General features: G+C 39.4%; 1 protein-coding gene across 1 annotated transcript in view; it reads right to left on the bottom strand.

The window, feature by feature from the left end:
* Positions 1–14,460, bottom strand: part of LOC124711888 — a 121,997-nt gene that overhangs the window by 23,297 nt on the left and 84,240 nt on the right. Inside the window, exon 2 of the mRNA XM_047242135.1 lies at positions 533–679. Within this exon, the coding sequence (XP_047098091.1) occupies positions 533–679 (147 nt within the window). The remainder of the gene's footprint in view (positions 1–532; positions 680–14,460) is intronic.

Raw genomic sequence — 14,460 nt, 5'->3', positions numbered from 1 at the left:
TAACAATAAAACTGCAAATATATGCACCAAAAGGTGACGAACAGCAGCCATAAACATTACGCCACTGGCCAAAGCCAACAACTCAAATCGAGCATATCTCTTGATGCGAAAATGCCTTTGGCATAGACCTACTACAGTGGTATCGACATTGTGTGTGTTGCATCAGACAATCGGTGAATTTTAAAGCATCCTTATTACGTGCTCTGCGTTGTACAGTTATTTACAAAGAGAAACACCGTTTCTATAACAGATTCTAGTTTTGACAGAGGATGTCGTCAATTTCACATTTCTATCAGCTGACTAGCGTCAATTATAGTTCATTGTTCCTCTAATACAAACCACACAAGGGTTATGAAACGAAAATGAAAACGAAATCCGGAAAGTATCTCCGAATTACTTTAACACTTAGGGGCAAGTACCACTTCGAAACGCAATGCTAAGAAATGTCAACAAGTAAAAATTGAAAAAAACTCTGTAAATGATATAAATAATTGAAGTAAAATATGCAAATGAAAAACATAATTTTTCTTACATTAATGTCAACGTCTTCCTCTTGCATCGTATCTGTCCCATCTCTTGTGTTTATGTTCCTTTCATCTAGGAAAGAAAGAAGATCATAGTACCACAGTCGTGGAGTATAAATTTGTTCTTCTACTCCTGAGCACATCGAGTCCCTCACCTAAAATCCCATAAAATAGTGAAATTAGTGCACAATCTCGAAACAAAGCCGTAAAATGTATCAGACAGTTTATGACACTATTATGTGCTATTCACTGTAATCAGATAGCCCTACATTTCTACTGCATGAAATTACTTACCTTCCTCAGTTCTCTTTTATACGCCGTACGCATATTTTCCAACTTACGTCTTAAGCTTACTAATGTGGCGTTGGGGTTGATTTGTTTGTAAATCTCCAGTAAGGTAGTCAATGCTCCATACCTTGCTTCTCTGTTACTATATTCTTCACAAGTCGTGTCCCACAAGCATCTGCTCTCTCTATATTTCTCTAACAGTTCAGTCATTTTACTTCTATCAGCCTCGCAATCTGTCATGTTATTAGCCATTTGCAGTATTGTATTTTTCTCTTGCACAGATAGCTAACGCACATCCGTTGGGCTATCGGCACGGCAGCGCTGCACACAGCACAATTTGTTGTGTGTAGTGGTGGGGGGTTCGGCTGTCGGAATGTAACACCCAACCAACCGCACAAGAAGAATAGTTGGTCGGTCTGTTGACCAACAAGTCTGCGCATCTCGTCCACTCACGTCCAGTTTGTCGGTCGGTCGGTCGGTGGGCAAGATTTGATGGAACCATACTGAGAAATTGCATTTTGTCTTAAAAAGAGATTGCTCACAAACGCGATACACTGTCGTCTAAGAGTAAACAACAGACTGCAATGAGACCAAGTTCTCAACAATATAGGGGCGACTGGTGAGCAATATTCACATGTTCTTTCTCAAACCAGCAAAATGTTACGAAAACCTTGCAATCCAGCAAGAGCACGGAGCAACGATAGCAGTTAGAGGGTAAGTCATCAACGAACGTCTGAATTCTAGTTGGTACCCAAAGCATAAGCGTCTGATTCATCTCTGCGGACACACTTCATGAATTTTCTCGAGCTTATACGTGTAATAAATATGAAGATCTTAGACACTACAGTTCTATTTAAAGTAACGCAGAACCAGTCAACGGGACTGTGTATCACTGATTCTTCGAAGCAGTTTGTATTGAAGAATTTTGAATTTCATAAAAGTTGAAATTGTAGTAGAAAAATCGGAATTGTACACGTTCTTATTCATCTCAGAAGTTTCCGTGCCAAGTGCCCTTACCTGTTTTGCTTGCATGTATCACAAGAAATAATATATTTTTACAAGAGTTTATAATGCATTATAGTCGGATTTCATGCATCAGAAATTTTTATTGCAGGAAGCTGATATGACACTTAAATCATTGTCGTCTTAAAATATTGGATATTAACGGCATAAAGTCCTATTTGTAATTGTGGTGTTTGCTGGCAGATAAATAAGGCAGATCAGCGTTGTCGTCCTTATGCCAGTGCAGTACCAAAACAGTGCTACGTATTTACTTGGCTTTCCGTCCCCCCAGTAATGAAAACGTTGAGATTTAGTTTCTTTAGCGTTTCCTTGGAAGTACTCGCGGAAAAAGTTTCTTTAATGCATCCTCAGCTGGTACGGGGGAGTACTAAGGGGGAAAAAAAGTGGATGTTGCCAACGGGTTAGAAATATATATATATATGTTTCTTGACTAGCCTATTAACATCTACGTCGCCGTTAACGACTAAATTTAACTGATAACAGCATCATAATTGTAGATGATACTAGCACAAACGTTAGGAGAAGAAGAAAAATAGTGAATTACTTACCCGTATTGTCCAAAGTTCAATCATATGGGGTATCAAGTGAAATTTGTGATTGTATTGAGAACTTTTTGTTAGGGGGGGACATGGCATGTTAGCTTGGATGGAGAGTCATTTGTCAGATGTAGAAGTAACTTCGGCTGTGCCCCAGGGAACTGTGTTGAACCCTTGCTGTTCATGTTGTATATTAATGACCTTGCTGACAATATTAATAGTAACCTCACACTTTTTGCAGATGATACACCTATTTATAATCAGGTATTGTCTGAACATATCAGTAAGTCGCAGCTGGAATCAGCCAACTGATACAGATGCTTTGGTGTAACACTTTGCAGGGATATGAATTGGAATGATCACATAAGCTCAGTAGTGGTAAAGCAGATGACAGACTTCGATTTATCGGTAGAATAATGGGGAAGTCCAATTAATCTACAAAAGAGTTTGCTTGCAAATCACACATTCAACCCATTCTTGAATATTATTCAAGTGCGTGGGGTGCCTTAGCAAATAGGATTAACAGAGGACATTGAACATTTACAGAGAAGGGAAGCATGAATGGTCACTGGCTTGTTTGATATGTGGGAGAGAGTTATTGTTTGAAGATAGGTGTAAACTATCCAGAGAAAGTCTAACAACAAAGTTTCAAGAAGCTGCTGTGAAGGATATATAAAAACATCTTGTGTATCACTCACATAGGGGTCATGAGGACAAAATTAGCATAATTACATCACCCACTGAGATATTCAAACAATCATTCTTCCCATGCACCATACATGACTGGAACAGGAAGAAACCGTAATTACTAGTACGGTGGGATGTATCCTCTGCCATGCACTTTGTGGTGGTTTGCAGAGTGTGGCTGTAGATGTAGGTAAATGTTGGATTTCTGCCCACTGAGATAGATGAATATCTAAACAATGTAATGTTCACAGACTGTTTCCATGTGATGTATTGTTGCAGCTTAAAACAAAAAATTCAATTTCCATTACTACGGTAAGAGACTAACTTAACCAAATATAAGAAAGTAGTTAGAAGTAATGGACTGGCTTTGTACACTGTATACTAATAAAGCATGTATCCTATCTAATACCCAGACAATAGTAGATGGCACATGTCCAGCTGGCAGCAAAATACAACCCCAATAGTAACTCATTAGCAGCGTTGTACCAAATCCTGTACATTCCAGAAACAAACATGGGGACACTGCTAATTATTTTGGAAGATCTAGTCCAATAAAAACAGTGGGATCAAGGGAGGATGCATAAATATGAGGAGACTGTACAAATCTAACACTAATTTTGTTAAATGCAAAGCAAATGACGATTATATTGAATCAGTCCATGTGAAATCAACCAGTAGTCTGGTTCTTGACATCTCAGGGATTGGTAATTGTTTTATTTTAATGGTCATAGTTGTTTGCAAGAAAAATCCCAAATTAAAATGTTTTTTGGGCCTTTCGTTCCTTAGTTACTAATTTTTTAAGTTTACAAAATTGTGCAGTTTTTGACACTTTTGGACATCTCAAAATGGCCATATCTAAAAAAACTATTTGATGTACATACCTTATACTTTTGAAATTTTATTCAGTTTCTTAGAAGATTTAAAAATATATGCTACTTGCCCATATTCATAAAACTGCTGTTTTTCCCAAACCAAAAACTACTTCATTCTTAAAATTTCTTAATCAGGCTTTAAAAAAACATTGTATGTCAGTCATACAGTATTTATTAATGTGTATGCCAAATTTCGTTCTATTGTTCCAATGGGAAAATGCTGAAATAAACTTTATTTTGCCACCATCCCAGATACCTGTGGATGTTAAAGTGTCGCTTATGGGATGGGGCCTCCAGATCGAATCCACCTGGGAGGTTAACGAGGAGGGCTGGCTTGCCAATCAGCTTGGGTGTAGTTTTTAGACACTTCTCACATCCTTCTAAGTGAATACTGGACTGGTACCCAAGTTCTGCCTCATTTACTTGATTCACTTACATTTAGAAAACTTCCTCATGACACTGACATTTGGGGTACACACATTTTGTCCTAGGGGGGAAAAGGGGGGGGGGATTAAGGATTAACAGCGTGGCGACAGAAAAGACATCCAGGCACCCCTGAAATTAACCATGCCAAATCCATTAATAATCATGCCAACCATGTGCTCATGCAGGGCAAAGGTACAAGAAGAAGAAGCTGTTTTCTCTATCAGCTGTACCACAACTGCACATGGTTTGCAGGCTGGCTTCTTAAATTTAAGGTTAAAATGAAATTACTATATACCAGTTAAGCACACTTTGATTTATAATTTTAAAAATGTGGTTAACTATGCCATAAAGAACTAACATAAATGTAAGTGATATTATGTCTTTTTAATTTTATGTAACTTTTAATTTAATTGTAGTTTATGTTTGCAGAATAATGGAAAATGTATATTACCAAACTATAATGGAAACAAAAATATATTCACTTCCATTTACACAGTACTGTGGTGATTTGCTTCACCAGAGAAGACTTGTTGAGATAAAATTAGCAAAGCACTGGAGTAGGAAAGGAGAGCAGGTTGCTGCATGTATGTATAATTCATAACTCATTAAGTACGTGGCAGAAATGAGCTGACGCCATGACTTAAAATGCTTAATAAATTCAATTAAAATAGCAGATTATGGGTTTTTGTGACATTGATATTAACCAGCCGTGGAGCACAACATGACAAATGTCAACTCCCTTGTAGTTGTTTCCGTGGTAGGAAGTAAATATCTCACCAGTTACTTTTTTCTATGTTATAAATGATGAGCATGCAGCAGAAGAAAGGGGCTTGGCAGAATGATTTATGAAGCCATAGCAGTCACAGGGATTCAGAATTATTATGCATTTAATTGTATGAGTAAAGCCGTAATTAAATCAAAAACTGTTTCTGATTGTAATAATTTTGATGTTCATAAAATTCAAATGGGGCCAAAATGCAAATTGTGAGTGTTTGAACAGATTAAAGGATTTGTTCCTTGTGGTGTGACAGCAGATGGTGGAAAGGTAGTGTTGCTATCAAAAGATGAAAAGGACAAGTAAATATTCCATTTGCACCAGCTCCTTTTTCATACCCAGGAAGACTAGATAAATTGATTGCACTAAAAAAACTTAATACGTAGAAAATTCTACCCTATAACTGTCATTGGAAGAACATACCAGATGGAGAAAACTGAAAAGCCTTATAGATTATATTGGAAATCAGTGTGTTGTTGTATGAAAAATTTGTCATTATTACTTGAGGGAACTATGTTATTTCATTCAAAAGAAAACTGAGGTATAGAATCTTAGACTAATTTAGAATTGTAATTTGATCACCATAATGTTTCTCTTTCTGAACGTGAGTGGAAAGTTTCTCATTGCAAGGTACTCGAGTAACATACTGTTAAATAACTACTCTAAATATAACATAAATGGTTAGATGAAATCATCTACTCACCAAGCAACAGCAGGAAGTTAAAGATATGTGCAAGCTTTCCGAGCCAGTGGCTGCTTCTTCTTTGCAGAAGGTTTGAAGGAGAACTAAGAGTGATAAAGGGAAAAAAACTGTCAAAGTTTTGGAAATTAGGAGAGTTCGGAAAAGCACCCAGAACTCCAGATCAGAATAGACTTACCAGAGACTTATGCATCTTTCCGTAGTGTATTAGACTTAATCTTCCAAAATGATTATCAGTATCTTATGTTTGTTTCTGAAATGTATATTTTTTGATGCTCAGCTGTTTATGAGTCACACTGCTGGATCATCTTTTGTTGACAGCTGGGGCAGGTATACTCTTATTTGCTGGGTATCAGCTAGGAAAATATGTTTCAAGTTGCCACAATACGTGATATTTCTAAATCTACATCATCACATGAAAGAATGTCTCTGTGAACATTACTAATTAAGCGAGATGAACATCTTTAGTGGGCTTAAGTACAACATTTACAGTGTAATTCACCTTTCTTAGTGTCCTAACATCTGTGTTAATATCACCTACAATTACAGTGGCGATTTTTGTGTAAGATCACATGAACAACCTAACTCTCAACACCATGCTGATTTATTGGTTATTTTTCTTTGAATGATATTAAACGTAACATAGGTGCTGCAATATGAAAGATATGGAACTTAAATCTACCACGCTACTGCTCCTCTAGACTCCATGAAACTTGGCATCAGGGGAGGGAGCACACCTTCAGTTGTGCACATTTTAAGGGGGTCTTGAGCATGCACAACTCACATGACATAATTGTCTTAAAGGCCAAATACCTACAGATTTGATACATGATGTGCACTGTTCATGATGTGCACAGCTAGCCCTTGAAGTTTACGTCAATGCCACCAGGTAATAGCATGCTGTGGCAGACTTTCATCCCCGTTCACTCTGCATAAATCCTGCTAAATGATGGCACACTCCTCAGATATGCTAATTCATTCCCTGTACACTAGAGTAAAATTAGATTGGACGTCAAAGTATGTTCAAAGTTGTAGTGACAGTAAACCTGTTTTGTGTGTTTCTGAATGATTTATGGTATATTAAGTTATGACTTTTATTATACAGTAATCCATTTGAGGTGCTGAGAATGGTTTCTCTAATATTCACATAAATGTGGGATTGATGACGGTTTGCTTAAGGCCCTTATGGATTTCATCACCTCATTTGTATTCTAGTTAATTGTACATATTAGTAGAAATTACTGCTAGAGTATAGTCATTTCCACAAACGACACTTTGTGTTTGGGGTTGATCATTTACAGTGTGGGAATCAGCTTTCGTATGTAGTGTAAACATGAACTATGTCAGATCTATTTTAAATGCTAACAGAAAAGTCGTGCTTTGGTAGCTCAGTCAGTAGAACACTTGCCTGCAAAAGGCAAAGGTCCCTAATTTGAGTCTTGGTCTGGCACACAGCTTTAATCTGCCAGGAAGCTTCATATCAGTGCACACTGCATTGCAGAGTGAAAATCTCATTCTGGGATCAGAAAAGTAAACTACCATTCCTGGTAATTTAGCCGCAAAAGAACTAGGGACTCTTTAACAACAGATCCTTTGATTGGGAGAGTGACGAAATCAAATAAGCATGACTGGAAGTTCCCATTTAACAAGGAAGTGTTTAGTTGGCACATGTGCAGCTTAAGAATATCTAATTTTCAGCTTGGAAGTAAATCCGTAAACTAACACATCTGTTAGGGATCTTGTACATTTGTCTGAAACAATGGAAATGTATGAAAACTCCCATGTACACAAAAATTTGAAACAAAATGTTACAAAAGTTTACACATTATTTTGTGATTGCCGTAAACTGGACTTAATTGTGTACAAAATAACAAATTTCCACAAAAAACAATTTTTTTTTTGTTTTCAGTTAAGTTCTGCATCATATTGTTGTTACTGACAGTGGCTGTAGTTGTATAAACTTGTTGATAAGCAACACTGTTATACAGTAAATGCTATTAATTCACACTCTCAGATTTATCGAATAGAAAAATATGTGAACACCCAGAATGTATACTCATGAGTCATCACTGAACAATTATAATTTTATGCTGTTACCAACAGCATAAATAGACTGCATCAACCAGAACAGTACCCTGGGACTTCTGACAACAAAAGATACATAGCAAATAAAGAAAAAGAAAAAAAAATTAAAAGGAAAGGAAAAGTTAGTGTAGTCAGTCACTCAAGTGAAGTTGTCCACTATGTTGTAATAACGAAAGCTGGTTCTGTAAATCCTTAAAAGGTAATTTTATTATAAATTGTGTAAGAGAGGAAAGAAAATGCTACTGTTTTTATTGACGAACATAATACTGTGACTTCAGAATGTCATTTTATTCAGTAAGAAAGCAATACAAAAGCTTACAAAGTAAATTCTGGTGGAGATAAACAAGAAAAATTATCCTGTTGGCATATTTTGTGACCTTTCCAAGATGCTTGTTGTCCAACATAAAATTCTATTTGGCAAATTAAAATATTATACATAGCCCTTGCAAGTATGGAGTCACCTGTAACAGAACACAGAGGGGTCACAATGACAGATAGTTTCACAAGTGTGAAAATAACCTCAGAGAGGAAAGAACATGATGCGTGAGATACCATAGAAATCCATACTGGACCTCACTCTTGTGCTATATAAGCGATCTTCCAATAAGTTTAATGGATGGTTCAAAAACTGTAATGTGCACTGATGACACATGCATATTAACCAAAACCAAAGATCCAAACTTGTCCCTACCAGACATGTTCAGATAATAGCTGAACAGGCATACAGCTAGTTTGCAGCAAGCAGCGTAAGTCTTGTTCTCTCAGAGAGATACCCATGTAATTGAGTAAATATTAAATAATAGGAAGACCTGGGTGGGATAACAACAATACAGAAAGGATGGATTGCTAGTCACTGCTTAGAAGAGATACAGAAGGCACATTGAAAAAAGCTGCTAAAGTATGACAGCTAAAATATCTAAAATATTGGCCCAAGAAATTTCAAAACACCTTCACTCATTGCACATCTATTACAGTTTTCCTCCTTGATTATATCTTTGACACATTAATGAGTGAATGAGTAACCCTAAATAGGCCACAGAACTTAATGTATCAAGCAAGTGGATAGATCACCATCAACTGTACCACATACCCTCATTCCATGAGGTATTGTGAACTGTTTTCGGTATTTAATCCACTTCATTCAAGCAGAGACTAATGGTCAGACATTGTGCACTTCCACCTCTCCACTCCTTGCCAACCAGATGCTATATTGTGGTTGTGAAAATCACAGCCCAAATGTTAAATAGTTAAAATAAGGGAAAGGCAACCACTGATCTATAAAAGTGTGTTCAAAAAATTCTGGACATTCATAATTTCGCACCAGTGATGTGTTGATGTGAAATTCAGTTGGCATCCCTGCGCTCACCTATGTTTAATGTGTAACTGCTGGAAGTTTCGTTGTTGTCTGTCTGTTAGTTATTGTTCAGTGCTGTATTGGTAGAACATTGTGTTGCACAGTTTGCGAATTTTGATATGACAGAGTTAGAGGAAAACACATCTGCATTAAATTTTGCATGGAACTCAAGAAAACCTTTACAGAGACACACTAAATGAAGCAGGAAGCATACTATGTTGAGTGCTTAAGCCGTACTCAGTGTTATGGATGGTTCACATGGTTTAAAAATGGCCGGATGGTAACTAGCGAAATGACTCTTGTTCAGGATGCCCTCCCACATCTGCTGACAACGCTCATGTCAGGAATGTCAACAAAATTGTGCAAGCCAGCTGAAGACTTACTGTCCAAGAGATTTCAGAGGAATGTAACATTTGATTTGGATCATGTCATGAATTCCTGACACAGCATCTTGAAATGCATCGTGTTGCTGCGAAGTTCATCCCACGGTTCATGAGACGAGAAAGATCTTCACCTCACATCTGTGAAGAGCTTTTGGATCGTGCAAATGAGAACGAGATGTTCCTTAAGAGAATCATAACTGGTGATGAGACATGGGTCTATGGTCATGATGTTGAGACCAAGGTTCAGTCTTCACAGTGGGTTGGGAAAGGTTCTCCAAGGCCAAAATAAGCTTGTCAGGTCAGGTCAAATGTCAAAGCCATGCTGATAGTTTTCATTGACTTTGAGGGATTAATTAATCATGAATTCATACCAGTGGGATGAAATGTTAATAGATGGTATTATTGGGATGTGTTGCGACACCTGCAAGAAAATGAGAGAAGGAAACGGCCTGAAATATGTTGTGAGAATTCACGGCTCTTCCATAATGATAACACCCCCACACATTCATCCCTATTGATGCGTGAGTATTGCACAAGAAACGAAATCACTGTGCTGTATGACCATCCATACTTTCCAGACCTGGCCCCTGCAGACTTATTTTTATTTCCAAAGTTGAAAACCCATCAAAAGGACGAAGATTTGCAACGACAGACAAGATGAAAGAAAATTTGCAGACAGTGCTTCTCGCGATCCAGTAAGAGGCATACCAAGACTGCTTCTGGAAGTGGAAACGGTATTGGGAATGGCATATCAATTGTGGAGGAGAATATTTTGAAGGAGACCATGCAGAATAAGTAAAAGGTAAGTGTAGAAAAATTTTGCGGACAAAGTTCATGACTTTTTTGGGAAGATCTCATATGATGATCTGATGTGTGACACACACAAACATGTAATAGTAAACAGTTAGCTCTAGCTTTTGAGCTCTTGCTCTTTTCCCAGTAAGAGAATACATTTTCACACACACAGACATGCCCATGGCAGCAGCAAGATTGATTATTGAATACCAGTGATTATTGAATTAGGCGTGTGCGAGTGGGGAGGAGTGGTGGGAGAAGGCAGTCACAATCTTGATAGGAAAGAAGTAGTGTCAATGGAAGAGAAAAGGTAAGCTCAGGCAATGAGGAACAAGTTAACAGAAGTTTAGGCCAGAGGGATAATGGGAGCACAGGATATGCTGGTGAGGCATTTCCCACTAGTATAATTCAGAGAAACTTGTGGCCCATTTGAGAACCAGCTGTTAAAGTCATTAGTGTTGTAGTGAGCAAGTTCAGTAACTGGTTGGTCAAATTTGAATTTGCCACGGTTTGACAGTGGCCATTTATGCAAATGGGCAGTGGGATGCTTGTCATGCTGACACAGTGTGTTGTACAGTAACTGCTGCATAGCTGATACATAACATGACTGCTTTCACATTTCTCCCTGCAAGTTATTGTGTAGGAGATTCCTTTGACTGGACTGTGGTAAAAGGAGGTGGGTGGATGTATGGGACACTCCTTGCATCTTGCTCGACCACAAGGGAATGACCCATTGGGAGCAGGACTAGAGTAAAGATCGACAAGGATATTCCGTAGTTTGATTGGGACCAGAGCACTAATTTGAATGATGTGGCTAGAATATCCCCTCATCTCACAGCACGACAGGACGTAGTCAAAGCCCTGATGAAGGATTTTTTTGAACTTTTCAATCAGGACAGTACCGAGCAATTAGAGGAATGCTTGTTAGTGGCTGATGAACAGGGCTGGTGGTGTCAGAGGAGGAGATGCCATAGGAAATCTGTTTATGGATGAGCTGGTGATAGAATAATGTCTGCCAATAAAGGGTCTGGTAAGGTTATCAGTATATTTCAACATCACCTGCATTCCATTGCAGATGCAGAGGCAAGGCCGTATGGAAGAGACTTTTTGGCATGAAACAGTTGGCATCTGTCAAAGTGGTGGTACTGCTGGTGGTCGTTGCACTTGATATGAAAAGATATGTTTATGGGACCATCTGAGAGGTGGGGAGTGACATCTAGGAAGGTGGCTCATTGAGTTGGGAATGACCGGGGAATGTATTTAGGAGTAGGTGTAAAGATTACGGAGGAAGGAGCAAGGGTTGCTCCTGCCAGGTCATGAAAATGTCGTCATTGAATGTGAACAACACAAGGGGTTTTAGGTTTTGACTGAATAGGAAAGATTCCTCCAGATGGCCCACAAATAAGTTGGCATATCATGGTGCTGTACGAATACCCACGGCAGTACCACAGATTTGGCCTTTGAAAGTGAAATAATTTTGGGTCAGGGTGTGGTTGGCTAGGAGGCACATGATCAACAAAAAGTCTTTTGGTAATTGGACAGGAACTGTGGAAAAGCAATTAAGGAAGTGAGCAGTGTCTTGAATGTAGAATGGGAGGTTACAGACAACAGTTTGGAGGTGGTTCAGCACTTTCAAAACGCCTCACCTTTAGCACAAAACCTAAATTCAACCACACTAGACTACCGTAGTAAAGGACTTCTTTCCTTTACATATTCTCTGCAGTGGGAACATTTCTTTGCCACTCATTCCAATGGCAACAGCTAACCAGAACCCCACATGGAACCTTGTTTAAAACAATCCCAACCTCCCTCCAACTGTGATCCTCCTCCCCTTCCACCCAGTCATCCCCTGCTAACCTTTGCAGGAATTCCTGGCATCTAAACTGACCCAACCTTCTTTTTCTAAATCCCTCCCCAGTGGGTTAAGTGTCACTCTGATGGCACACGCAGCTATCAGTAAACTGAAAACCAGTCCAGTCCCTATTCTTCCCGCAGACAAAGGCTCCACTACAGTGGTCAGGAATCATAGTGACTATGTGGCTGAGGGTCTCCACCAACTTCCCGGCACCTCTGTGTACAAACCTTACGATCAAGACCCCATTACAGAAGTCCAATAGCACCTCCAGCAGCTCCTTAAGGCCTTTTGACTGTATGAAAACTTGACACCTGAATCCATCTCCATGGACACACCAGCAACCCCCTGAACACGTACCTTTTAATGGCTCCACAAACCCAATCCCACAGGCATCCCCATGATCATCACCTTGTGCCTGTGTAAAGTGCTCCCACTGAACAAATCTCTGCCTTTGTTGACAAACATATCCAAACCGTTGTTCATAACCTCCCATCCTACATTCAAGACACTGCTCACTTCCTTCACTGCTTTTCCACAGTTCCTGTCCCATTACCAACACTCTTTGCTGGTCGCATGATGTGGCATTATTATACACCAACATCCCCCACGCACATGGCCTTACAACTATAAGACACTACCTTCCCCAGTGCCCTCCTGATATCAGACCCACCATCTTTTGCCTAACCCTCCTAGCCAACCACACCAGACCCAAAATTATTTCATTTTCAAAGAATAAATCTATAAACAAATCGGTGGTTCTGAATCAGTACTCCCATGGCACCATCCTATGCCAATATACGAGGGCCGTTCAGAAAGTAACCTCCGGTTGATTTAAAAAAATACAACAAGTTAAATAAAAATATTTTAATATATACATCTTACAACTACATCTTTGCACTATTTTTCTACATAGTCTCCATAGCGATTGAGGCACTTATCGTATCTCTTCACAAGCTTTGAAATTCCTTCTGCATAAAAATCACCCGCTTGTGCCTGGAGCCAGCCTGTGACTGCATCTTTGAGCTCTTCGCCATCAAACCGCTGTGACCCGAGCCATTTCTTCAAATGCATGAAGAGGTGATAATCACTTGGCGCCAGGTCTGGGCTGTAAGGTGGATGGTTGATAACGTCCCACTTGAAGGACTCAAGAAGGGCCGTTGTTCTGCGAGCAGAGTGAGGACGGGCGTTATCGTGCAAAAAAACGATACCGGAAGTCAGCATACCACGGCATTTGTTCTGTATAGCCCGTCGTAACTTTTTTATTGTTTCACAGTACACGTCTTGATTAATGGTCATACCACGTTCCATGAATTGAACCAACAACACCCCTTTGGCATCCCAAAACACCGTTGCCATCAGTTTTCTGGCAGAAAAATCTTGCGAGGCTTTTCTTGGTTTGGTAGGCGAATTTGAATGTGCCCACATCTTTGATTGTTCTTTTGTCTCAGGGTTCACGTACTTAATCCAGGTTTCGTCACCGGTCACGATTCTGTTTAACAATGGTTCTCCTTCGTCCTCATAACGTGACAGAAAGTCTAATGCAGAGGCCATTCTTTGAGTTTTGTGGTGGTCGGTAAGAATTTTGGGCACCCATCGTGCACAGAACTTATGGTAACCCAATCTTGCTGTCACTATCTCGTACAAGAGAGTCTTAGAAATCTGTGGAAAACCAGTAGACAACTCCGACATTGAGAAACGTCGATTTTCACGAACTTTTGCATCAACTGTCTGAACGAGTTCCTCAGTCACCAATGATGGTCTACCACTCCTCTCTTCATCATGAACGTTTTCTCGTCCACTTTTAAATAAACGTACCCATTCACGGACAACTCCTTCACTCATAACTCTTGGTCCGTACACGGCACAAAGCTCACGATGAATAGCTGCTGCAGAATATCCTTTGGCTGTAAAAAACCTTATGAAAGCACGCACTTCACATTTGGCGGGGTTTTCTATTGCAGCACACATTTCAAACTGCCTCAAAAACTAAACTAGCGCAGGTACGACGTTCACTCGACCACGGCTTGATGCCGACTGACCTGTTGAGTGCGTGAACTTACAGATGGCGTCGCTACTCCCCCCACAACCCGCACTGTGACCAATCGGAGGTTACTTTCTGAGCCGCCCTCGTATTTATGGACCTTCTGGAGCAATCCT

This window comes from Schistocerca piceifrons, chromosome 1 (assembly GCF_021461385.2).
Source record: "Schistocerca piceifrons isolate TAMUIC-IGC-003096 chromosome 1, iqSchPice1.1, whole genome shotgun sequence".
Taxonomy (NCBI): domain Eukaryota; kingdom Metazoa; phylum Arthropoda; class Insecta; order Orthoptera; family Acrididae; genus Schistocerca; species Schistocerca piceifrons.
Note: the sequence above shows the minus strand (reverse complement) of the source record. Positions and strands in the feature narration are given on the sequence as shown.